The sequence below is a fragment of the Silurus aristotelis genome (assembly GCF_946808225.1).
Source record: "Silurus aristotelis genome assembly, chromosome: 5".
Lineage (NCBI taxonomy): Eukaryota > Metazoa > Chordata > Actinopteri > Siluriformes > Siluridae > Silurus > Silurus aristotelis.
The window spans coordinates 7,974,459-8,001,966 of NC_139578.1; the positions used below are offsets into that span (position 1 = coordinate 7,974,459).

Consider the following 27,508-nt stretch of genomic DNA (forward strand, 5'->3'; position numbering starts at 1 on the left):
GACGGTTTTCTTTAACAGGAGAAAAATGTTTAGCTTTTTTCCTCATTTACTTATTTCCATTGACATACAAAGTCCAGAGAAATCCAATGCAGGAGTAGTGAAGAGAGTGTAGCGATGGTCGTTCATCAACGATTCCTTTTTTGAACGAGGCTTAAATGTAACTCTTTAATGTGACTGAGTCATTTACCTCTCGACTCTTCTAGTCGGAGTCGTTTGACCTTGTGTCACGTGACTCCCTATGAGGGTGATTTCAAAGTAACGAAATGAACGATTTTGAAAGATCCAAGTTCTTTGATCCGATCTTCCCATCACCACTTTGCAACTATAGGAGTTGGAGCGAAGATTCGGCTGAATGGCGAGCTAAAATATGATTAATCCCGAACGCATGAGACGATCCCATGAGAACCGAACGATTTTTTTGCATTAAAGCGCCGCTGCATCACTTTGTAGGACGAGATGTATTCCTGCCTATGCCCCTGTCGAACAGCTTTTGTCTGTAATGTAGACTCGAGTTGAAACGATCAGACGTGACGATGAAAGTCAAAGTGGAAATTTCAATGTAATGTCTTGCTTAAGCACAGAAACGCTGGCGAGGGAAACGTGTACAGCCGGTTACTTTCTGTTTACGTGTTTAAAAGTCTTCATTTGGGGGGGGTGAGAATGATCAATTACATGACCTTTATTGCTTATTAGGCTCAGCTTCCAGATAAAGAGTTAAAAATCAGTAGGCTTGGGTTAACTGTTAGCTCCGTTCTTCGTCATTGCCTGCACCGTTCAGAAAGGTCCTGACCCTTCACTAATTGCGCTCGGACACATTTTCAGTACTCGGCCATTTTTCAGGCAAAATCTCAGAGAACATGTTCTACATCACTGGTTCCCAGTGTGGGGTAAGGAGTCATCGAGGGGTCAGTAAAGCAGAAACATAGCCACAGAGTCAGATTTTTTAGAGTTTGCTACATTTCTGTGTACACAAATGAACATTATGGAAGCGATCTGTTAATGAGAACGTATTATCAAAAAATAAATAAATAAATAATTCGAATCATTAAAAGTTCCACTAATGGCAAAATGGCTCCAACATATATAGTTTATTCAAGTATTCATATTCAAGTTCCCATATAAACAGCTCTTAAAAAAAACAAGCGCAAAATGACTTGATTAGCCTAATAGATTACAACAATTAGATGTCCTGAAGGCAAGTATATTCAGAACAATATAGTGAACCCTCTTCTTTGTCTTTGGCTCACGTACATGATCCGGTACAAGCCAATAGACCCTGCCCAATAGATCAATTTAATTGTGTGTCGATGTGTGTGCTTTATCCCTCCTCGTTCCCCTGAGAAACGTTGCTTCGGAGTCACGTTTGTATCCAGATGCAAGCCGTAAGCCTCTCTTTATGAGATCCTTAATCGGGGCTTTGAGCTCTGTTGATCTGCAGCACAGGTTCCCATCACCCTCTTTACCTCACACGGACGTAACAAGGACCACACCGAGGTACCGTGCGTATCTCAGCGTATCGTATTAACGTCAGCAGAACATCAATTATGGGCTTACAGGAGCCACTCTTTTGTCTACCACTCTTGACACGGCGGGTTGGTTTGTTTCGATTCCCACTATCTGAATTAGTTTACTGCGGGTCGTTGTTTGGCTTTGACGCCGAAATAACTTTCCGTGGGCATGTTCCTTTTTCTCTGGTGGACATTCGAGACGGATGTAATTACTAAAGCCAAACCGCCGTGTGGAGGTCAGGAAATGAAGATTCCTACCGATGCCAAAACCTTTGTTAATTCTCTCTGCTGTGGTTTTATAACAGTTCAACTTATTCTTCATTTCCACAAAGCACTGACTTTAGAGATGTCCGAGAATACACACACACACACTCACACAGCTACTTCTTTCTTTCCCCCGATGCTCTCCGTAGGCCTTGTGCAAGTTCTTACAGAATCGTCAGCAGGAATTGCTTTGTGTCTTCTTAGACCGTCATCGTGTGAACATGTGATTACTCTTAAGATTTTAGATACCTTCTGCTAAAATCCCTATGCGAGAAATCCTTTTCAACGAATCTGGAGCTCCACATCTTTGCTGTTTTCTTGTAGGAATGTTGTAGTTACTGTATAGTAATACAAATTCAAAAATATGTTTAGGTGAGACATAGTGCCAGTTGTTCCTTCAACATTTCAATGCTTTTCTCAGGATGCATGCAACCTAGAGCCCCTAAATCAAACATCTCACTCCATGCTGTTTTTCCACTGATTGAATTTTTGCATTATGAAATGAAAGATGTATGAGTTCTGTAAGTAGGAAATCAAAACTGAATAATAAAGTGTGAAATTTCTGGTGTAGCTAGTTGACATTCAAATTTGCATACATATTTTAATTAAGCCAACCTGCGTGTAAAAGTGACATAAATCCCACATGAATCTCAGAATAAATACAGTTGCTCATAAAAGACATCATGTAGACCAGGGCATTATCGGAACAAATCCAGTTTGCCGATACTAAAGCAAGAAACCCAATGAACACATCTCAACAAGTCTCCTTTCACTGTAGCCACAGCTGCACCATCTACATAGGTCATCTCTAGCAAAAGCTTCGATATTGACCACATAAAATGATTTTTTTTTTTTTATCTTTTTCTCATGCATTACGGTTTTCCTAGGAAGGCAAATTATGCGTTTCTGTGCAGATCAAAATGGAAAGAAAAAAGCAAAAGTTTAAACGGTTCATGAAAAAGCTTAACAACTGCTTTGAACTGTTTCTGCTGATCTTTCTTTAGAATGTCAAGCTTTTCTTAAAATGCCTGTGTTGTAGATGTCCTTTTAAGTATATATAGTTAACCCAATAAATTTCTTCCTCCCTGTCATTGTGGAATAAAAAAATCCTAGATATTAAATCCACATGAATGTATTTGAGCTCGTGCAGTTTGCTGCAGATGCAGTTTGCGAACTCTGACTAGAGCGCTCTCTGACCATCTGATCAAACCAATGGTTAAAGGAACAGCCTCAAACCTTTAATCCTGGTAACATGATTTGACGAGAGAAAAGCTATGAAATAAAGAGAATAGACTATTGGGAATATTAAAAAATGTAAGTTAGAGATTCTGATTTATGCCAGCAGAGTGTAAAAGAGTGATCATATTTATTAACAATTCTTTCATTAAAAAAAAAAAAACCCTCTCTTAACTACTGAAGTAAATTTGCAATAGGATTGTCAAGTTTTGAGTATTTATTTTGTAATCATATTGTGCAACTAATAGCAATGGCTTATCTCTTACATAACAAGTTCCTGTGCATTTAGTTTACTTCCACTTTCAGTTGAGTACAATTTCGTTTGACACATTCTCTATACTTTTAATTTGGTATTTAATTTCAATGTATTTTTCTCCCCCGTGAAACTATTGTAGCTTATCGCTAATACTAACCACTGTCATGTGATCGCGAAACATGCAACACTGTCAGGGTCCTCCTAGTCAAACACAAAATGGACTAAAAGTAGTGGGACACCTGACTTTTTCAGCCATATGCTACCCATACTGTTACCACAAAGTCAAAAGCATACAATTGTATTGAATTTTCCTTTTACTTGCACTACAAGACTCAAACCTGCTCCAACATAACAATGTCCATGTGTACAAAGCCAGCTCAATGGGATGTAGAGGAAGATCTTGAGTGGCCTACCATAGAGCTTTGACAACCTCAACCCTTTTAAACACATTTGGGATGAATTGGAATGCTGACTGCACCCCAGGCATCTACTACACATCAGTACCTGACTTCATTAACACCCTTGTGGATGATTGAGCCCAAATCTCCCCAACCACACTCCAAAATCTAGTGGAACATCTTCCCAGAAGAGTGGCGGTTATTATAACAGCATAAATTGAAGGGGGTGTTCAAAAAGCCCATATGGTGAGGTCTCCACAATCTTTTGTTTATATTGTGTATATCATGGAGCCCACTTTCACAACCATGGCTTTAAGGTTCTCTGAAAGGAAGTCTAAGGGGTTAATTCCAAGCACTGCCAGAAAACCTTTGGGTGTTTAAGCAAAGGCCTCAGCTAGGATTGTATTCAGCCTCACTTGTAAGTCTAAGGAGCCTCCACCGTTAACAAAAAAATGTTGTGGTCTTGAATCCTGAGCATTACCCCAAAAAAAAAAAAAAAAAAGAGTGCCCTGGAAAACTTTAGCTGTACGCCTATAGACACAAACAGCATTCATGAAAATCTTTGAAGTAAACCTGTAAGTGGGGTGAATATAAATTTGCTGTAGTCTAAAGGTGGGCCTATAGAGAGCTGTGATAAGTTGAAATATCTTAATAGTTAATATTAAAAAAAAAACAAAAACGTGGGGATCCTTAAAAAAAATGCTGCATCATGCATAATATTTGTGCTTGAAATGAGCCAAAAAACACACCTATAATTAAATGTGTGGTTGAAAAGAAGCGTAAACATTTGCTGCGTGCTGAATTGGCATACGTCCCGCCGTTAACGAAAATAAAGCAGCTTTCTTTCCTTCTGTAGCTTTCGAAAATGTAATAATATTAACTTTTCCCATGTGTGACGGTGTGCTTTTCCCAGCCTGCACTACTTCTGACCCACTGTTTACTGTGACAAAGTAACCATTCAGCGACAATGCTTTTCCAACACGGGTTAATTATTGGATTTATTTGGGGATGATTTTTTATTTGTGTAATGATTATCAAATCATTTTAATTAATGAGAGTAAAACACAGTGGCGATTCCCACAGTTAGCCATGATTCTCAGCATATAGCCATAAATACCAGAAACTTTTGATGAATACACAAAAAAAATCTCTATCACTTTGAATGTTCAAGGCCATTAGTATTTGAGAAATTAGAGAAACATTAAAGCGACACAATCACACTAAAAATAACACAAGATGAATGTTGAAATTTCTATTAATGCGCAATCCTGTAATGTACAGTAATCCAGAATGGACATTTTAGTCCGTTTTTTTATATTGTTGTTGAAGTGAAGTTGAATATAAAAGGATAATGTCACAGTACAGGGACACATTAAGACGGAACAGAAGGATCACAATGGGAGGAAAAGGTTTTGGGTGTTAAAATAACAGCACGTTCATGCTACATAAGCAGGACATCTACAAACTCATGCTGTCTTTTTTATGCTTTTTTTTTTTGCTGATTTTAATTTTAATGAACAACAAAAAAAACCCAAGCAGTTTTGTAAGGATGTCATGTGACCGACACACACACACACACACACACACTCCCACACACACACACATCAGGATATGACTTAGTGTGTAACCAAGCGTGCACAGATCCACAATGACATAATAGATTGTGAAATTAAAGGCTAATCTGTTTGCTGCCAAACTTTTGCAATGTGACTTCGCTGTTGTTGCTCCCTTTCTCCTTATTCCCTGGGGATTTAAAAGCTGACCAATTAACGCACGTAGACAAAGCACAGTATGAACACACACACACACACACACACACACACACACACACACACACACACACAAGCCGTGCTTCTCTTTATAAAGTGTCCCCTGGTCAAGGCCCCAACAGCTCTTCTAAGAGCACCCTGTGGAAACACACCAGCACCTGATTCCAACTCCTGGTTCGTCTCCAACAAAGTCTGCTCTCTTCAAGGACCTGACTTTTTCCCTCAGGAAATCTCACACTGTGCACTGCCTCATACATTGAAAAGCCGGATTCATCCAGGATGGCCTAAGCAAGGTAAGATCGAATGGAATGTGACAAAGGAGCTACTTTTTTGTTGCTAGGTTGGTACCTTTAAAGGTAGATCTTTTGTGCCTTTACTATAAATCTTTCGATCGGTAACATGACTTTTAAAGCTGGGCATCGTGTCTGCGTTTCGAGGTAGAATCCGTACTCAAAATACAAAACACCCTGACTGTACAATTTGGTACTTTTATGTCTAAGTGAATAATAAAATCCCCAAAAGCAATTCTTGGACTTTTTGAGAATTTTGTCTTATCTATTGGCAACACAGTCCTGCTCTGTAGGGAAGTAGAGCTACTGTATCTTGTTTCAGTAATGAGTCACTGCTATGTCTAAAACTGTGCACTCCTCTGCAGAATAGTGTGTTAACGTAGAGTCACATGCAATATGTTACTTCTATACGCTTTTTAAGCATACATGAGGTATGTGCTGTTCAGTCCTATGAAAATATTAAGCTTTATATCATTGATCAGGAAATAAGCAACCACATACAATTTGTGATTGTGGTAATGGTTATAATGGGAATTGTAGTGGCTCGAAAAAAACTCTATAATGGTCCCTCATAGTCTCTATTGGTAATCTGTTGAATGTTTTTGCTGGCATGTCATGTTTACGGGATACCATTAAGGAGCAAAAGAACAACATTTGTCAAATTGCAGATCATATGATGGTATCTATTAGACACCAGTAAAGACCAATAGGGACTATTACACATCCAGATTCCAGTTCTACAATGGTTTCTTTAGTATAATGATTATGATTTACTGGAAAGTATTCAGGAATGGTTTAATGGTTATCAGCTGATGGTGTATAATGGTATTTGTAGTGGAAACCATTACAATTTCTGTGACGGTTTCTATTGTTTCTTTCTTCAGCATGAAAGAATGAACCAGAAAAATGAACAATGAGAAAATAACCAGATAATCATCTTTTTTAAGGAATGAAAAAAAACAAAACACCCTAAAAGATATTTTCAAAAGTTTGTGCACCTGGACATATTTTAATTTTAATTTTCATCCATTAAACATATTTAACCATTATCAGGTTTTCACCTTTGCATCCAAAAAGACAGAATAAGTAAATTTTCTTGTTTAATGGGGAAATTATTGCACAGGAGAGATCTTGAGAGTGCATTTGTTAAATTCTTGAACATTCTGATAAAAGATTTGTTTTGAAGACAATTAAAAGCTTGATATTTTTTTTGCACTTTTGAGCCATTTGTTGCTCTTCAGGAAATCATTCACAAGAAAAAAGCACTAGAAATTCAGTGTTAAGTGTTTAAAGTGTGAAGGTCTTGAACCAGAGGTAAAATTATAAGATACCTTACTGTAAAACTCCATTACAAGTTAAGTCACCATATCAAATATGACTTGATTTAAATTTGAGTAAAAGTCTTGGAGGATCTGATTTGAACAGTACTTGAGTATTTTCCTCATATTGAACGCAGGCTCAAAGATGCACTAATCCTCAACACCAAGACACGTGTTAATGAAAAGCCAAAACCAGTTGATTTGTGAGGGTTTATTTCCTAAAATATGAATTGTACACCTCAACACGGCATCATCCAACATGGACATTACCGCCTCTTCAACGTGCCAGAATGAAACAAAGATTGAACAAAAAGACAAAAAAAAGAAGGGCTCTCCAATTAATGAAGAAAATGACAAACAAAGTCAAGTATAAGTAAATCATTTTACATAACATAAAACCAAATATCCATAGCTGACTGACTGATTGAAAAAAGTTGAATTGTTAACAGTCAATTCGAATATTGTAAAGTCAAATGTACATATATTAAATCATAAATCTAGTTAAGTAGAGTTTTTAAGTTAAAAAGTTAAGTATTTTGATTATATCATTGATACTCAGTAAAACTAAAAAGTAGCTAAACAAAAATACAGTATATTGGAAGTAATACATACACTGTAATGGCACTTGGGGGGGGGGGGGGGGATTAGAAATAGTATAGTATTGAATATTTTTTAATTTATAACCAACAAAATCTCCATCCAAACGATTTTGCACTTTATATTTTTTGCTAGAAATGATAATTGTTGTTGTTTGAGAGACTTTTGCCTCAAGCAGGTGTAAAGTAGGATGCTGTTTTAAGCATAGCCTGAAAGCTGAACCATAACATTGTTAATTAAAGAACTTTATATGATTGATTTTGGACTATAAATGTAAAGGACATTGAGTGAGGTTGTTGTTGTGGGTTCAGGCAGGGTTGGGAGTGAGCTTGCTGTTGTGTACAGCCTCCTTCAGGCGCTCATTCAGTCTGCCGGTTCACCCCACCGGCTCGGAGCTACACAGGAAATACGAGACAGTTCGTGGATTTTGATGGCGGTTCTCAGAATATTTGGATGGTTTGTACCGGTTTTTTAGTCCAACGCTAATAAATCGGGTTTGTAATGATGCGGATTAGCTGAATCCTCCACCCGAATCCAGCCCGGATTCAGCTCCACGTGTTGCCTGTGTAGCAGCCACGAGCCACGTTTACTTTTCTTCCTCCATTCGTTCATTTTCATGGCTCGATTTCGATTTTTTTGGGGGGTGGAGGAGAAAAACCAGGCCCTTTTTTTTGTTTCCTAGAAGAAATTCAGGTTTGTGTGTTGGAACAAAAAACCAACAACAAAAAAAGACTGGAGTTACAACATCACACACGGATCCAGACAGCTGTTTTGTTTTCACGGTCAGTATGGGATGTCTGATGTTGTGATTGTAGCAACGAATGGGGTGTGTGTGTGATGGGGTGGTAGTGTTTCATTATTGCTTTTTGGATCATAAATTAGTGCTGTAGCTATAACAGTAACAATGCTGATGATCCCTGTGGTTTAGGAAGTGTGTGTGTGTGTGTGTAAGGCACACTATATGTAGAGCACATTGTATGTTCAAAAAAAGTACACAATGTCCATGCAGAAGATATCTAGATGTCTTATCTAGCCACTGAAAGTTGTACCAGAGTCTATGAAGAAGTAGGAAATGTAAATAAATGACATGTGTACTTTTCCCCTGTTAAAACGCTCCCCCCCCAAAAAAAATCCCCCCTGGTAGTAGGAGCAGATTTGTCATTAGTTCTCCTGAATCATAGATTTGTGACGGAAATAAACCTCGACTTTATTCTCAGCCTCAGGAGTTTGAGTCAGACTTCTGGTTTTCACCTTGTGTAGACCTTCAGCAGAAATGTTCCAGAAATAAACAGGAGCGAATATAGAGAGTGTTTATAGAGTATTGCGATACATGATGATATTAGGTGTTACTAGGACGAATGATTGAGAACAATAAAAAAAGAGTTTCTTTCATAAAGGGGTTCCCCTGCTCTCCGCATGCTCGCCACTTCCTGTTCTAGTGTCCTGTGAGCTCTTGTCAGGCCAGCAGTGAGCCAATCGAATTCAAGATCGAGACCAGAGATTAGTTAATGTCATTTAGATCTTCGCTGACCTAAAGTGGGCTTGTGCACAATGGAGCCCGTATGTGCAATCTCTGCATCTGCAACATCAGCGGGAGGTCAGTTCTCAGAACTCAAATATAGTTTATTCTACTGTATTTCAGTTTCTCGCTGAGGTTGAGAGAACCTTTGTGCTGGTAGTACGTGTCTTTTACCTCGGAATGTGTAGGCGTTGTAGCTTTAATTCGTTTTTAGAGTAAGGTTTTAAAGTTACATCAGTGATCTGTATGTCCGTGTCGGATCGGTATCCCTTTACACATCCAGTGCATGATCTTGTTGCTGGGGCAACGATTTGAAATCAGCTCTAAGTTACATCTTACCTGGTCCTGGTCATTCCTTCATCAATCCATCCATTTTCCTACATAGTCATCCATGCATGCATCTATCTAGCGATTCATCTACCTGTCTTATCAGTCTTGTCCCTCCACCCATCCATCCATCCGTCCATTCATACATCCATCAATCCAGCCATTCGTCCATCCATCTGTCTGATCATTTTCATCAAGTCGTCCAGGTTTCATCAAGAAATCCAGTCTTGTAATCCTACCACCTGCCCGCTGGACCCAATCCCTTCCACTATGCTTCAGACCATTATGGAGGACTTCTGTCCATCCATCCATCTCCATCCATCCATCCACTGCTCTAGCTTGATTTTATTTATTAATACATTGAACTTTTTCTAGTAAAAGACTATAGCTTATATGGCCACTCCAAAAGCATTCCCAGAAGCTATAAACGCAATCTTTTGACAAAGCAAGTATACGTACTGTCCCTTCATCCATCTACCCATCCATCTACTAAATAATCCAACCATTCATCCATCCATCCATCCATTCGTCCATCCATCTGTCCTATCATTTTTTATCAAGTCTTTCAGGTTTCAACAAGTAATCCAGTCTTGTATTCCCTTCCACTATACTTTAGACCATTATGGAGGACTTCTGTCCGTCCATCCATCTTCATCCATTCATCCACTGCTCTAGCTTGATTTATTTATTAATACATTGAATTTCTCCAGTAAAAGACTATAGCTTATGTCCACCAAATCCTCACAGCCACACTCCAAAGCTTTCACAATAGAGTTGCTATGAACACAATCTTTTGCCAAAGCGAGTACACGTACCGGCAGTACAGAAGATGTGCCCCTGATCGTACCTCTCAATAAGTACATTATGTTGGTAACTTAATGTCTGATAATAAAGAGATGGTACAAAGGAGTGACCTTTCTTCCCAAAGCCCCAACCCATGTTTAGTAGGTATCTTTGACTTTTCTTGACTTGACCCTCCAGAGCTGGACTTGTGCCTAAAGCTAAAAATAGGTTCTTTGTGTGGACTGATTATTCAGTTGGGTACACAACATATTTAATTGATTGAACTCCTTTCAGTCCTGGTTATTTGCAATGCTTATGTGGAAGATCATGGCCAAATAATGATGTATTCAAGAGTCTTTGGATGTTTTTTTTCTTTTTTCCCTCGGTGCAGTCTTACCGCCCATGTATTTCATTTTACGACCGGTCACATTTCTGGAATGTTGGTAAAACCAGGCCATAATTTAACCCAGGGAGTGTAGAGCTTTGGTTTAGCTTCAAACCCTTAAAATAATACCCCTGACATCTTCAAGGATGTCTGAGCATAGACTCTGGATTTAGGCTCAGTGATTCTTATTTTTGGTGCGAGTGTGTTAGTTTGTTTAGTCCACAGCAGTGGTTCTCTGCTCCACTTTCCTGCTCAGGTCGAAGGTTTTCTTTTGCTTCTGCTTCTGCACCGGATCTAACGAATCGGACGTGTTGTGGGCCAGTTGCAGTTTATCAACAGGAAGAACTTCAAACTGAGAAGGACGTGGGCCTCCTGAGGCTAAAACAGAGTCAGCCAGAGATCGTTCAAAATATCACAAATATCTGGTAATGCTTTAAGTAACAGGTATTCGAACCGCAGGCATTTAAATGTTAACGGTTTAAGGAGTACCGCAGTGTTATACCACAACGTGTTTTTGTCACGTGCTTGCTTGTAGAGTTTTTTGTTTTCGGAGACTGAATTGGTTCACCGTTAGTTTTCCGGTTAGCATTTTCAACACGTCATCACTTTCCCCTGCAACTCAACACGTAACGTAGCACGTGCGAGTCTGGCGGCAAGCCAAACCGATAAGACACGCTTGTGTCCCGGCTCGCTGATTAAAACGAACATGTTGCACGTTCCTGGAGAATACATCGCAGGTATCTCTTCCGTATTTGCAGTTTAACTCGACCATAAAAAAAAAAAAAAACGAAGCTCGTGAGAAAAAAAAGTGAAAACGCTTCACACGTGAGCTATCCTGTCTTAAAAAAAAAAAAAAAAAAAAAAAATAACAGACAGGAAACTGCAGGTAAGATGATATTTTAGGTAAGCTGACTTTAGATAGTTCTCCTTTCATCAACATTTTAAACTGTTCTAGAAGGCAACATCATTTATTAGATTTGTGAAGGTATTCAGATCTGTCTGTTTTTCTCCCAGGTGACTCTCAGGATTTAAGCTTTCAGTCTACACCGTCCTATATTTACTCCACCGAAATCTTTCATCGGCGACATATGAAAACACTTTTTTCCAGCTGTCAGACAGGTTTATTTATATGAACACCACTAAGGCAACACTTGATCCTATAACCAAACATGTTGCAATTAAGACCTTGAATGAACGATGTGTAAATATTATGCATTCTTCCTTGACTGGCAGCTTCATAAAAAAAAAAAAAAAAATGTCTATGATATTCCAAATATAGAAACTGCTAAATTTTAATGAACTAAATTCTTTATTGGAATTGCCATCTTGGACTGAACCATGCTTAATGAAAGTCTATAGGAGGTCATTTTGGTGCTGTCTCTAACAAAACAAAAAGTAAAAAAAAGTAAAAAGATGTCGGCTTCAAGTGCTGTAGTATTTCTGTATTTTATAGAAGGTTACAATGCATGTTTTTGTCAATGATTTTTTTCATTCATCTCCTAAATAACTACAAAGTACTTTTGGCTCAGGTCTGTCTGGGTTAAACAGCAATTACACAATCTGATTGGTCGAGACACTTCAACGCTTCATCGCAGTAATCAAATCCAATCGTGTCAGTTGGGCTCAAGTGTAGTAAGGAAGCGTTTTATAGCCGTTGACAAGCCGTGCTTCACTGAAACATGTGTTTAGTCAATAAAAGAGAAGTCGCATTTCAAACAATTTGTGCGAATCAAAAATCGATTTTTTACGAAAGCGTAGATTTTAGATTTTTATTTAAATCTAAAATCAAATTTGGTTGAGGGTTGTGGACCAAAACTATATATTGATTTATACCAAACATTAGATTAAAATTAAAGCTGGCATGGTTCCTCTAATTTATGATTTCAAGACCTTTTTGACCTGTTTTTCCAAAGTTCTATGGAACTTCCAAGAGAAACAATCCAATTTATTATGTAATCGAGGTCAATACTTAATTCAAATGGCAATTTCTTCAACTTTTATATATTCCTTTTATATATTCAAGTCGGACCACTGCGCAAAGTCTTTTCCGGCACATCCCAAAGATTCTCAATGGGGGTAAGGTTTGGACTCTGTGGTGGCCAATCCATGAAAAAGATGTCTCAGGCTCCCTGAACCACTCTTTTACAATTTGAGCCCGATGAATCTTGGAATTTACCTGTGCCATCAGGGAAGAATAAATCCATTGATTGAATAACCTGGTTATTCAGTATATTCAGTTAGTCAGCTGACCTCATTCTTTGGGCACATAACGTTGCTGAACCGAGACCTGACCAATTGCAGCGGCCCCAGATCATAGCACTGCCCCCCACAGGCTTGTACAGTAGGCACTAGGCATGATGGGTGCATCAGTTTAGCCACTTCTCTTCTTTCCCTGATTTGCCCATCACTCTGGAACAGAGTAACTCACCAGACCACATGACCTTCTTCTGTTACTCCAGAGTCCAAACTTTATGCTCCCTAGCAAATTGAAGCGACTAGCCTGAAAAGTGGTTTTCTTAAGTCTACACAGCTGTTTAGTCCCAATCCCTTAAGTTCCCTTTGCATTGTACGTGTGGAAATGTTCTTACTATTAAACAATTATTTCGACCGCATTTCTTCCTCGAAGATGATGGTTCCCCGCTATCCTTATAATTTTTAATAATGCGTTGGACAATTCATAAACCAACATCTCCTCAGATGTTTTCTTTGCTTGATGCATGGCAATAATTGAACCCTTCGACCACAGGACGTGTCTTCCGACATGGTTGTTGAATGAATGAGAAGATATTTAGTGCATCATTTACGGTTAACTAACTAAGAACATAAACATCCATGCAGTAATTATTCAATAGGAGGCTCTTGCGTATTTGCTAAATTAGATCCAGGTGGTGACTTTTTTCGGACGGGCAGTGCATGTCCATTTTTGGACATCATTCCACATTTAGTCCATAGTTGATGTTGTAATAACCTCCACTCTTCTGGGAAGATGTTATTCAAAATTTTAGCGCGTTGTTGAGGAGATTTGTGCCATAAATCAGGTACTGCTGAGGGTTAAGGTCGGCGCTCTATAGCAGGCCACTCAAGGTCTTCAATTCTTCCCTATTTAAACCATAACTTCATAGAGCTGGCTTTGTGCCAGAAGAGGTTTAGGTCTCCTAGATCAAGTGAAGGAAATATTTTATTCTACCGCATCCAAAGAAATTTTTCACAACTGTTTGCCTCCAACCTTGTGGAAGAACCACATATGTGTGGAAAATCATGTGTCCTTTTGTCCATATGTTGGTGTGTGTTTGTGTCCCATTTAAGTCAGTAGCAATATTTGAAACCACCTCGTTTCTTGTTGTTTTTTATGTCAAAATTTTGTAAATCAATTTCAGAACTTTAGAAACAGATAAAAAAGCAAAACAAACAACAAAGTCCTGTGATATAGATCACGTGCTGTCTAAACGTCAGAGGGTTTCTTAATATTACGTCTTTTTTTTTTTTTTTTTTTTTTTCTCAGATAGAAAAGCTTTCTGTCCTTCCTCGGGCTTCCCGATAAGTTCCACAGATAACAGCGTGATGCTTCTAAATTTGGTGAACATCAAGTACCATCCTTTCTGGGAACACTGAGCGCAATAATTCTAGCAGAATAGCACGTAATGGTCCGCTAGACGCCCCGGGATTAGTAGGATAAACTAGGATTGTGTACGGTCGAAACGCCAGTCGGTAATAACGATAATAGAGCGACGAATGTTTGATTTCCTGCTTATTCACTTCTTAGGTGGACGGTTGGCTTTTTAACTTAATGAAAGGAGCCTCGAGTATCTGATTTGACATTGGGATACTTGTACTGCGTGTGTTTAACGTGTGGGTGGGTGTATGGAGAGCTTTGAAGAGTTTAAGCCTAGAGCCAAGTCATGTAGTCACATGTCTGTCAGAAGGAGGAAGCCTACTTGTGTGTGTGTGTGTGCGGGGGGGGGTTGGTTGAACAGTGTGCATGTGCATGTGTGTCAGAGTGTTAGGGGTTGTGTGTGGGAATGCGGGGGTATTGTGTAGGGGCAGGGCATGACACGAGGCGAGAAAACACCACTCTTCTCCAATCACATTCTTTTCTCTTCTCTGTCTGCCCCACCCTCTGTCTCTCCCTCTCTTTCTCCCTTGCTTTTTCTCTCCTGCTCCATGCCTGGACAGGATTACAGTAGGCTTGCCATCGCACTACAATGACCGCTGTGCCTGTAGGCTCCCTGCAGTGAGCACTTAAAGGTGAGTTGTTTTTTCTATGAGAAATGATTGACTTTTATGCTGTTGGTTCGATTTTCTTTGCATATATCCAGACGGTACTGGTTTCCACAGGCTTGTCTCGTCCGTATTTTTAAGTCCAGCCTCAACAAATTCAAGCTCCACATTTCTGTGCAATGGATATGGAAAAATATTTTTTTGATTTGCCCTTCATTCACAGCCCTTCCTTTCTAACCAAAAAAAAAAAAAAAACCTTTCCTGTTTTCTCTGAATTCTGCTTATTTTGCAAGCAAAAAAGCCGCTGACTTAAATGTGGCAGCTGCAGCCACATCTCAGGTCGGACCGCTTTGCCGGTTTAAAGAGACTTTGATTCGGTGCTTTGAGTGCGAGGAATGCAACTCCCTCGTCCTCGATCACATTGCAGGTCCCCAGACTGGCAGCGACATTAGGCACTGCCATTACACGTGAGATCAAAACAACACTGACTCTGGTTTGTTCCTGAGAACTATGGATGAGTCAGCTCTTTTTTTTGGAGTTACAAAAATTTTATCGTATTATACTTTTAGAACTTTTGTTTCTTTTGTCATCACTGATAATGGATAAGAAAACAATCTGTAAATGCTTGTCCATGAATTATCAGGTTTTTGGCACAAGTTGTAACATGGACGTAACTGACACGAGCGAACTGGGGACGTTTATATCCGTTATCCTAATCGTCAAAAACAAAAGTCATTCATGAGTCATACATGATGACAAAGGAAACGAGGCTTGATTGCAGAAAAGCATCTTAAAGAGCGACTTTTCAAACCATGAGGTGGATAAGCTTCAAAAGAAGAGAACCATATCGGTTTCCACTGCTGTCAGCGAAGAACTGGAATCTGAGGATGCACTGGTTACAAGCTCACCTACAATAGACAGATGAAGATTGAAAAAAAAATAATAGTAAATTTTCAGTGAGACTGTATTCAATGTCGCTTCAGATTCCTGTTCTTGGCTGGCAGGCGTGGTAACCGATGTCGTTTTCTTCTTAGTGGCCTCAAGGTGGCGACATGCTTTTTTGCGCACCGTGTTTGTAAATAGCGATTTTCAAACGTAATGATATAGAAACATATTTACACATGTTTATGATGTTCGTGGTGATTTTGATCCTCTTTACCTATCTGGAAGGCTCCTCCACCGATTCGTGCGGATTTTACCTTTCGGACACGTCCCAAACTAGTGATCGCTCTCTCTATAGAGACATCTCTTGCTATATGTTCGTAAAGATGCTCTGCACAGCAACGAAACGAGGAAGCGAGACTCCTGAACTCGATTCTGTAACAAAGAAAAGTACTTGTGCGAACATGACATTTGCTCAGTAAGAGAAGTTTTGAAACCGAAGAAAAATGAAACTATTATTCAATTTGAGCGACGAGGTGCAGAGTCGGAGGAAGTGGGTCAGGACTGAAAACACGGAGTTCCTTATGACTTTTGATTCAAAGTAATCGTTTGAGCTGAGCAGATCGATTGGTGATGAACATGTCGCCCGGGGTTAAATAATGCAGTCTTAAGCCTTGATGCATGAAATTATATCAATTCTCCAAAAATTCAGCTGACTGGATTTTGTTTAGGTGCTTTATCGAGCTCTATTGTGCACCTCGGCTTTCTTTGTAGCTAAATGCGTACCTGATGTTATTTGTGTGCTGGAACGCTACTGTAAGAGCACACCAGTGATTTAGCAAGTGCTTATTCTCTTCTCCTTTCTCTTTTGTCTGTGCTATTTACTTACAATTGGCCTCGGGGTGGATTTTAGAGTTGCTCAGCTTCAAAAGACAAATGATTGCTCAGACGTGATGCAATATATTACCACATGTAATGCCTGGGTCGATTTAACAGGCTGTACTCGGTTTTCTTGAAATCCTTTTTGCCCTTTTGATTACGCTTCAGAGAATCGCAGTGTCATACATTTGACTAATGGTTTAAAGCCTGGCCAAGCAGATGTTAACATCCACAATATCACAATCCAGCCTGTTTCCTAGAGTTTTCCTAGAAAAAGCTCTCTTTTGAAAGGTCTTTTTGTTGTAGAAAGTAAACATTGATTCCCCCTAAAGATGCTCCAACAGATGTTATTTAGATGCGACAAATCACTAAGTGTTGGTTTGTGTTTTGCTTTCAGGTTATGCTTTCCAAAACCTCCCAGCTGAGTCTGAGCAAAAAAGAAAAAGGCTAATCCCAGGGACACACACCACATTCAACTCACCAAGCCATGAGTGACACTCAGGATAATGGGGACCCCATCGCCACTGCTGGACTGACTGGACATGTAAGTATCTGAATTTACATTGCTGGTTCACCTCTTTTTGCCTGAATTTACTGTACTCGAATCAAATAGCGACCATCTGTTTGGCTTATCGTTTCATACAGTGTGCCGATTGTAGCGTAGCAGCAATTCAAAGGACTTTTGCGGTTTATTCACTGAGCCAGATATTTAAACAGGAAATTGTCTGTTTAATTGCTCATTGAGGTTCTACCACAGACCTAAATTATATCTCAGGGAAAAATCGTGCTAATTATAGGTATGACTTGGTGCTTGCACGTTATGCCAACATTATGGGTTCCCCTCCTTCACACACAATTTCAGTTTGGTCAGCTGCCAGATTACATGTTCACATAACAGCTACCCGGGGAGGGCGAAGGCCGTGCGGGGCCTCACCTTTTCATGCTGCTGTTTAAGTTACTTCAGGTAGCCACATATCGGTCTTGTTGCCCTCAGAGGATTATCCTATGTAACCTGTTCTGCAGGGTGTTACGGATGTTTTTGATTGGCAGGAAAGTTACATAGATAGATCGAGAGTGTGAGAGAGAGAGAGAGAGAGAGAGAGAAACTAGACTAGAACAGCAGTTCATGGACTGTGTTGGTTCCTTGGCTCCCAGACCCAAGTGGCTTTGTTGGGATTTGAGCTCACGATTTCTCAGCAGTCGAAGCCAATGTCAATGTATTTCAATTCAATTTTAACATTATTATAGCAGATTGGGTCAGTAACTATCCTGCAGCATGCAAAAGACCTTAATGATATTTGTCTACAATTATGTTCCCCTAGTTAAAGGCTAAGGTCACAAGCTTTCCTGCACAATTCGGAATATCAGGTTTTTTTTTTGTTTTGCTTCGAGCACATCTTGACCTCTAACATGTAAATCCAAAAGTAACTCATATGCTCTTCTCAGGTTTGCTTTAATCGATTCCCCAGATATCAAGGCGCCATTCTTCCACTGAATAGTCAGATACACTGCCAAACAGTGGATGATGATGATGATGGCATTGAAATCTGTTCGGAAAAATCCTTTTGAATAATATACTGACTGTTCTTATGAATTAGACCTTTGTATCCTTCTTCTTCTTTTGCCTGCTCTTATTAGGGGTCGATCATTTGTCTCCATACTACTGTCCTCTACATCTGCCTTTTTCAAACCAACTACCTGCATGTCTTCCTTCACCATATCCATTTACCGCCTTGCTGGCCTTCTTCTTAGGCTCCTTCCTGGTGGCTTCATCCTCAGCATTCTTCTTCCGATATACCCCATGTCCCTCCTCTGCACATGTCCAAACTATTTCAATCAGGCCTCTTTCACTTTGTCCCCAAAATGTCCTACATGTGCTGTTCCTCTAATAAACTAATTTTTAATCCTAAGTATCCAGTAATATTTTTTCCCCCAGTAGGGGCAGAATATAACCTTTTATATCAGTCGTACAGTACCAATCATATTTTTGTAATAGAAAAAAGGGTTTTTCCAAAAATGCGTAGTTTTGCTAATTTTTCTAGTGTGCAATTTAGCTCCCCCTAGAGACATTAGCGGCAATACGTGGGAAATGCACCAAGTGTTAGTTAAGGTCCAGAGGGGCAGGATTTTCCCTGCCCCATGTAAAAAATTTTTTTGAGAAGGAACAACAATGGACTGTGACAGGGTTGCCAGATTGGTCTTGTATACATTTAGTCTGCGGCTGCTATTTTAGGTTTACCATCAAAGGCATAACATTGTAAAGAAATATAATTAAAGACTGATTACAGGGCAGATTATGTCCTTCTATCAGAAATGTGTGAAATGCTTGTAAAAAAAAAAAAAGGAAACGTCTACAGTTTATTGGGCTTTTTGTAATTGTTTTTGGATCTGTAATTGGGCTGAAACATGAGCAATGGTTAACGATATTACATTGAACGCGGTTGTATAGAGAGGTGTATCTCAAATTGTTTATAATGAGCTGCTGGGGTGTATGCTGGATGACCGTGTGTTGTTGGAAAAGATCAACGGGGTTGAAATAAATTGCATTCGTGTCACTTCAAACTGATAACATGAACACAGCCTAAAGGTTCACACACAAGTCCTCAATTGTGTTGCCCCAGTGACAAAACATTAGTTGCCCCAGTGACAAACTTTAGGTCGGTCCACCGCTCTGGGTGACATGCAATGGCGCAACTGCTACACCCCAGCATTCCAACGCAGCTTTACTTATTAAAACCAGCTTTGGTTTACCCCGAGTAATCTCTGGGCATAACACAGTAGTGTGTAAGTTTGTGGATATGTGGGGTTTGTGTGTAGTTTACTGTATGTGTGTGACACTGGTGCTTGACAATCTGAAACGACTGGCTGTTGGTTCTTCAGCAGTTACATCTAGTATAATTATGCTTCTTGTTACTATGGTGATGGGGCACTTGTGCGTGCACACAGTCGGTTTCCCAGAACCGTTTCGCTGCTGGAAGGACATATTATGTGCGCAGCTGGAGCAATATAATGTTTCACTAGATTGAGATGCTTTTTGTGACGAATTGTGATGTCCCATACCAGTTGGTGAGATCCTCTGCCAGGAGCCAACAAAGGGAAAAAAATGTCCTTAGTACATATTATGTATGTTTCTAGTCAACATGGGCAGAGAGAACTTTAGACAATATATAGACGAGCCTTTAGTCTCTTTCTGTTAATCAATTTGGTGGATGTAGATTTTCCAGAGCATCCCAGTCATTAAAAAATGAAGCACTAAAGTCCTTCAGGATATGTCAGGACAATCCTACTTGTATGGGCAGGGGATTATCAAGACCATGAACTTCACCAGAGGATATCATCAATCATATATTTCTAAGTTGTTCTCTGATATCAGTTGCATTTCTCCCTCTCTGCTTTGGTTTAAGAGTTTTGGGATGACATCATGGACTTGCCCAAGGTGAGTATTATAACCAACCCACGAAGTGCTTAAAAACCGTCCTATGATCTAATCTCTCAATGGAAGGTTTCTCAGACAAATCAGGTGTAATTTCAGAGCAACAACTACACCTTTCGGTAGGAACAATCAAGACTACTTCCTGTTTACTCCAGCTTCTGTGTACTTATGAAACCATTTTAAGAATCGGGTTCATCAGTGAGTGGCTAAAATTTAAAGTGTATTTTTTTTTTTTTTTCCAAACCACGCTGATATTTGCAGCAGGATGGTGCAGTGGGCAGCTTCACCGCTTCACCGAAGCAGGGTTTTCACTGTGATCCTGATCTGAGATTACTGAGATAACGGCATCGGCAGAAACACCCTGTACTTTAATCACTTGCGACTTCCTGACTGACGTCATTTTGTTTTTTAAAGGTCTCTTCTTAGAGCGTTGGTCTCGCAAGATTGCCCTGAAGGTCAGCAGCTGTAATAAAGGCCACGGCAAAAGAAAAGGCTTCAGCAGCACGTTTTCAACGAGGCCGTTGTCTCTGAAGTAACGCGATCGCCTCTATTAGGATGAGCTTTGTGTCCAATATTAAAATAGTGTCCAGAACAACACTGAAGCAGCACAGTTTCTGTGGGAAAGAGTAACCCAATACACGAGCTTTGAGAGTTTGGATTGGGGTGCATAGGTGGGGGAGCGTTTTGAAAAACATCTCTGAAACGATGAGAACAAGTGCTGCTCAATGCCAACCCATACCAGGTTTGTTTCCTCAGAACAGGGGTCATCAACCCCCTGGAGTGTGGTTCCAATGCAGATCCAGCGAAGTATCTCAGCTGACTGAACTACTTAAATATAAAAAAATATTATCTCAGCACCAAGATCAAAAACATCTAGTTCAGCAGTTTTCTAAACATCACCCAGCTTCTGGAGCACATTTTATTACATTTGATTACTGTTACTGATCCAATCACATGCGTTTATTTAAGTGATGGCTCTTAAATTCGATCAGAGACTAGATACATTGAACCGATAAATTCTCCTGCACAACTCTACGAAGTGATGTTTAAAAGTTGAATGAGGATCGTAGTTTACAACGAATTTGAGAGAAAACACCAAGGAATGCTAGTTTACATGGGCCCTGGTTTTTTCACGAATAAAGAGACGTCGCTGCAAGAACTTTTTTTTGTTGTCCACATCAGATTCTTTTTTAGGACCGTGTATAACAGAATAAGCTTTGGTCGTAATAAGAAGAGAGTGTGCGGAATTCTTCCTAGCCCAGAGTGTGTAGGCGAGTTTTGAGATTAGCACTGGTACTTTATTCAAATACGTTCACACACTTTCATCTTCTGAGATTCGCACTGGATCCCCGCAATAGTGTCAAAGGCGAGCTTCGGGAAGAGGGCGAAGTCCGCAGGAGCCAAATCTGGCGAGTAGGGTGGGTGCGGAAGTGAGATCATGTTGTTTCCGGCGAAACACTCAACAGTGAGGAGAGCTCAGTGACACGGTGGATTATCTTGCTGTAACTTGCTGTCCATGATAAAATATGGACTGCAGACATGGACCGAATAGTACACAAGACGATGTTTTTTGGCATACTGACTTATGAAGGTCGGTGCTCCCTGTGACTTTGCATGCATCCTTGTGCTGCCATCAGTTGGCATGGTACAAAACTAGTCAAGAAATGTTTTTGATACCACCTCATATTTGCACCAGGCGATTGAACTACCTATTTATATTTAATTTGTTTCCAGTGGGCCTGATATTTTTCAGATATTTTGACTATTATACTTTCATAATTTCTCTCCACCCGAATACCTTTTTGAGTAGAAACATTGAGCACGCAAAAGTAGTTTGCCTTACCACGTCTTTATTGTGTCATCAATGAGACTTTGTGACATGATGCATCGCTCATCACTGATAATCTTATTGTCGAGCACTACGTTTTCACTACACTTCCATCCCATATCAAGAGCGGCCGTCACTGGAGCACAGAGATGTAACAACGTCTGCTTTATCTGTATCTGCATTATCAAACCTTAAGGTCCGTTAAAGTCATTAGCGGCACTTTCCTCTTACGAAAGCCAGTCATTTGAAGCATCGGGTATTGTCAATTAATTGCACCTACGGTACACTAGAGTTTAACAGCTTTAACTCCACAGTCAGCTGAAGCCAAAAAAAAAAGCACCATGCCCAAGTATTTTAAGTGCTTTTGCAAATGTATGCTCGACAGAGCTGCATTCAGGGTGCTGAGTCACAGTCGGTGTCTGGAATGTCAGCGAGAGAGGCAGTGTTCAGGACTCGTCCTTGAGCAAATCCCGTCGGTGTGTTTTTAGCACGTCATATCAAGGATGATGAAGAGAAATGACCGTAGAGTTTTTCAGCTTCATCTATTCAGCTGCATGTACAGCCCGTGTATTTTATAATGAAATCCAAGCCTTGTAGACTGAGTGGCTTCATTTGGAGAGAAACTGCAGTATGGTAATGAATAAATGTTTCTCAGCTGCATATTATTTCACACGTGGTCTATAATTTGTTATTTTTTTTATTGTTTGATAGTTGTTAGACTGCGCTCGTTTTGCCTCGAGTAGACATCGTGTCTCCCTCTAGGCTTGCTCTCTGGCAACTACATCTTTATCTGCGTGCATGAGATGCATGAACGTTAGCGATGTGATGCATCGAATTCAGAAAGTGTGCATCATAAAAGTAATACAAGTTGCCATTTGTATCCTGATGCGTTGTTTTTAACATATTTTGCGTCGGTAAAACCTGATTTATTTTAATTTGATTATTAGTAGCTGAACTCTGAATTATTTAGAAAGTGACCGATAATTTGTGACCCACCGTTTTATGTATCGTTGACTATGCATCGAGATGTGAATCGCATCAGCCCCCGTTATAAAGATGTCCGTCATTAATATATACTGTATTAGAATCATGCATTGTAATGCGTCTGGAAGCACAGCCTGAAGTGTCGTTCTTCATGTGTCTGCTCCTCTCCTCAGTCAGCTGCAGTGCCCCTTTCTCCCCGTCGGCATGGTGACGACATCGACGATGAAGACGACGGGGACCTGAATAAGACTCTGGGAGTGCAGCGCTTCCAGCAGATCCTCTCCCCAGCACCGCGTCTACCTCTCGAGCAGCACCGCACCTTCAACCAGGAGGACTTGGAGGGTGAGATCACCAGCAAACTCCAGGAAACTCAAGATATCATTATCAAATGATTTTTCATATTTTTTTGTATAATTTTGCATTATAATACTTTTTTAATGTATGTAATGTTATCCAACAAGTTTAATTAATTTTAGCCACATTAAATATTTATTTATTTTTTGGTGCAATATTCAGGCCACCGTCACTTACCCCTGCATATCCATCAGCCGCTCTCCAAACGGCTGCCCTCTGAGAGCCGGGGGAAGAAGAGCGGGCGAAAGAGGAAGAGTGGGAGGAGGCGGGGCTCAGCTAGCAGTGGCGGAGCTCCCACTATCGAGGAGGATGAACAAGATGATGACGTAGAGGAGGACCACTGCAGCCCCCAGGATGGAGAAGACAACGCCACCTCACCTACACCTGACACCGACATTGACGCCCATGCTGAGCTAGTACAGGTATTCAAACACACACACACACACACACACTCTTACAAAGTGTCACCCTATCCGTGACTCCCTGCTCGTGTTTTTCCTTCACAGTTCTTTGTGTGTGATGAAGACTCCAACGGCACTACTGTGGTCAGAAATAACCAGAACACTCCGTCTCGTCCGCTCTCCATTGTCCCGGAGTCGGCCCTACACAAGAGCAGCACCAGCCCCGAGGACGCCACTACAACCGAGTGAGTCAGAACATACACACTCTCACACACATTATTATTCTGGATACACTCAAGCTGATCTCCATAAACTAGAAGCGTTGCTTTGGGACTGCCCTTTCCCAGGAGCCATAGCCAGGTCTTTAGGGATTTGTTTCCACCCATGTGAGTGGGAGTGGGAACACCTACCTGTAAAATAACAAGTAAAACCTTTAGGTTTGTTGTACCGAACGAGGGTTGGAACATAAATCGGAGCAACTAGACGCTGAATATGTTTTGAAGAATTTAAAACTGGAACACAATACACTGAAATATAATACATGCCATTATATAGCTTACAAAAATATTTTTTCCCTATTTTAAATCTTCTTTTTTTTTCATATCTAATCAAAAACAGGAGAAAAAGGAATAATACTGAAAAGAAAAGTCCTTAGAGGACATTCTGGCGTTAAATATACCCGGTCTCTAATTCGTTCAGGAACTCATGACAAGAAACTAAAACTGACAAGAATATTTTATTTTATTTTATTTTATTTTATTTTATTTATTTATATATATATATATATATATATATATATATATATATATATACACACACACACACACACAGTGAGGAAAATAAGTATTTGAACACCCTGCTATTTTGCAAGTTCTCCCACTTAGAAATCATGGAGGGGTCTGAAATTGTCATCGTAGGTGCATGTCCACTGTGAGAGACATAATCTAAAAAAAAAAATCCAGAAATCACAATATATGATTTTTAAACTATTTATTTGTATGATACAGCTGCAAATAAGTATTTGAACACCTGTCTATCAGCTAGAATTCTGACCCTCAAAGACCTGTTAGTCTGCCTTTAAAATGTCCACCTCCACTACATTTATTATCCTAAATTAGATGCACCTGTTTGAGGTCATTAGCTGTATAAAGACACCTGTCCACCCTATACAATCAGTAAGAATCCAACTACTAACATGGCCAAGACCAAAGAGCTGTCCAAAGACACTAGAGACAAAATTGTACACCTCCACAAGGCTGGAAAGGGCTACGGGGAAATTGCCAAGCAGCTTGGTGAAAAAAGGTCCACTGTTGGAGCAATCATTAGAAAATGGAAGAAGCTAAACATGACTGTCAATCTCCCTCAGACTGGGGCTCCATGCAAGATCTCACCTCGTGGGGTCTCAATGATCCTAAGGAAGGTGAGGAATCAGCCCAGAACTACACAGGAGGAGCTGGTCAATGACCTGAAAAGAGCTGGGACCACTGTTTCCAAGGTTACTGTTGGTAATACACTAAGACGTCATGGTTTGAAATCATGCATGGCACGGAAGGTTCCCCTGCTTAAACCAGCACATGTCCAGGCACGTCTTAAGTTTGCCAATGACCATTTGGATGATCCAGAGGAGTCATTGGAGAAAGTCATGTGGTCAGATGAGACCAAAATAGAACTTTTGGGTCATAATTCTACTAAACGTGTTTGGAGTAAGAAAAATGATGAGTACCATCCCAAGAACACCATCCCTACTGTGAAGCATGGAGGTGGTAGCATCATGCTTTGGGGGTGTTTTTCTGCACATGGGACAGGGTGACTGCACTGTATTAAGGAGAGGATGACCGGGGCCATGTATTGCGAGATTTTGGGGAACAACCTCCTTCCCTCAGTTAGAGCTTTGAAGATGGGTCGAGGCTGGGTCTTCCAACATGACAATGACCCGAAGCACACAGCCAGGATAACCAAGGAGTGGCTCTATAAGAGGCATATCAAGGTTCTGGCGTGGCCTAGCCAGTCTCCAGACCTAAACCCAATAAAGAATCTTTGGAGGGAGCTCAAACTCTGTATTTCTCAGCGACAGGCCAGAAACCTGACTGATCTAGAGAAGATCTGTGTGGAGGAGTGGGCCAAAATCCATCCTGCAGTGTGTGCAAACCTGGTGAAAAACTACAGGAAATGTTTGACCTCTGTAATTGCAAACAAAGGTTACTGTACCAAATATTAACATTGACTTTCTCAGGTGTTCAAATACTTATTTGCAGCTGTGTCATACAAATAAATAGTTAAAAAAAAAAATCATATATTGTGATTTCTGGATTTTTTTTTTTTAGATTATGTCTCTCACAGTGGACATGCACCTACGATGACAATTTCAGACCACTCCATGATTTCTAAGTGCGAAACCTTGCAAAATAGCAGGGTGTTCAAATACTTATTTTCCTCACTGTATGTATATATATATATTACACACACACACACACACACACACTATATTTCCAAGAGTATTGGCGACCTTCCCTGCCATATGTGGTTCCTTTCCAAACTGTTACCACAAAGCCGGAGGCATTCAGTTGTACAGGGCGTCTTTAGATGCGATATAATAAAATGTTGCATTCACTTGAACTTGGAAACCCAAAACTTGTTCCAGCATAGCAATGCCCCTGTGCACAAATTGAGCTCCTTGAAGACCTGGTTTACATGCTTTGAAGAAAAACATCTGCTATAAAGCTCTGATCTCATCCCTACTGAACACCTTTGGGATGAATGTGAACGCTGACTGCACCCCAGATCTCCTCACCGTAATTAGAGCGAGAGAGAGCGAATGAGAGAGAGAGCGCAAATTCAATGAAGTGACAGTATGAATAAAAACAAAGTAAATATATATACTCGATAAAATATTACTCCACTTTCACTTAAAAAATAAATTAAGTATAAGTACAAAATTATTTACCTTCAAATGTTCTTTAGCATCCAAAGTACTCAGTTCAGGTTATGTGAAAAGACTCTGTTATTCTCTCAGCACACCGATCTATTAAAAGAATGATATTAATGAATCACTGATATCTATTAACACTCAATCATGAGTCCAAAAACCTTGAATCTAAACAATTTTCTTTCAGAACCAAATAAAATAACAGGATTTGTGTGCAGTTTTGGTTTAAGGTTTATTTGGATTATTCCTCGAAAGGTTAATGCTTACTGTCAAAATGCAGCGCTCGACCCTGACTAGTGGATCGCTGCGTGTTTGACCAGATACGTTTTTATCCGTTCATAAATAAAAAGGAACGACTGAATTTGCAAAATGTAGTTGAGTAAAAAGGAAAGGAAATTTGACTTTGAAATGTAGTGAAGCAAAAGTTTCCCTAATTTGGAAAAACTTCAGTAAAGTACAGATACGTGACAAATTACATTTACTACTTTACTGTCCACCACTGGCTGTTTTACATGAAATATGTAGAACAGAAAGAGATCGAGAGCAATTACTAAGATGTTTTTAAAACATTTCCTCAATGTTCACATTCCACAATCTCTCTTTTTTTTTTTTTTTTTTTTTTTTTTTTTTTAAACTGGCTGCCATTTCCACACTTTCCACATTTCACATGAAATCGCACCAAAGATTGTTTTCTTCAGGTTCGGCCCTATCCCTAGCATGACCTAGCCTGTAACCCAGTTGATTAAATGGAGACACTGTGTTAATAGTGTTGAAATGACTTATTTGTTTATGCAAATTGTTGAACCGCAGGAGTGGGCGTGGCTCGGGGGCCATGCGCACAGCTCCATCTGCAGCCTCATGCTCTGGCCTCGTTCACATCTGCATTTACATGTATTGTATTTTCCGAATAATCAGTCTCGCTGTCTGTGTCTTTGTTGAAGTAGCGACGGCG

At 40.0% G+C, this 27,508-nt stretch overlaps 1 protein-coding gene across 10 annotated transcripts in view; it reads left to right on the plus strand.

The window, feature by feature from the left end:
• The first annotated feature begins 5,511 nt into the window (after positions 1-5,511).
• slc4a2a (solute carrier family 4 member 2a) overlaps positions 5,512-27,508 on the plus strand; it is a 38,810-nt gene continuing 16,813 nt past the window's right edge. For 2 of the 10 annotated variants that reach the window (XM_083541651.1, XM_083541660.1), the window contains exons 1-7: positions 7,930-8,419; positions 14,833-14,896; positions 17,028-17,174; positions 23,049-23,217; positions 23,392-23,651; positions 23,736-23,875; positions 27,498-27,508. The exon at positions 27,498-27,508 is cut by the window's right edge and continues 216 nt beyond it. In XM_083541651.1, coding sequence (XP_083397777.1) covers positions 17,118-17,174; positions 23,049-23,217; positions 23,392-23,651; positions 23,736-23,875; positions 27,498-27,508 — 637 coding nt within the window. In that variant the 5' untranslated portion in view covers positions 7,930-8,419; positions 14,833-14,896; positions 17,028-17,117. Of the gene's footprint in view, positions 5,725-7,928; positions 8,420-14,597; positions 14,897-17,027; positions 17,175-23,048; positions 23,218-23,391; positions 23,652-23,735; positions 23,876-27,497 lie in introns of those variants that run through there. The other 8 variants (XM_083541658.1, XM_083541652.1, XM_083541654.1 and 5 more) reach the window with 7 other exon arrangements.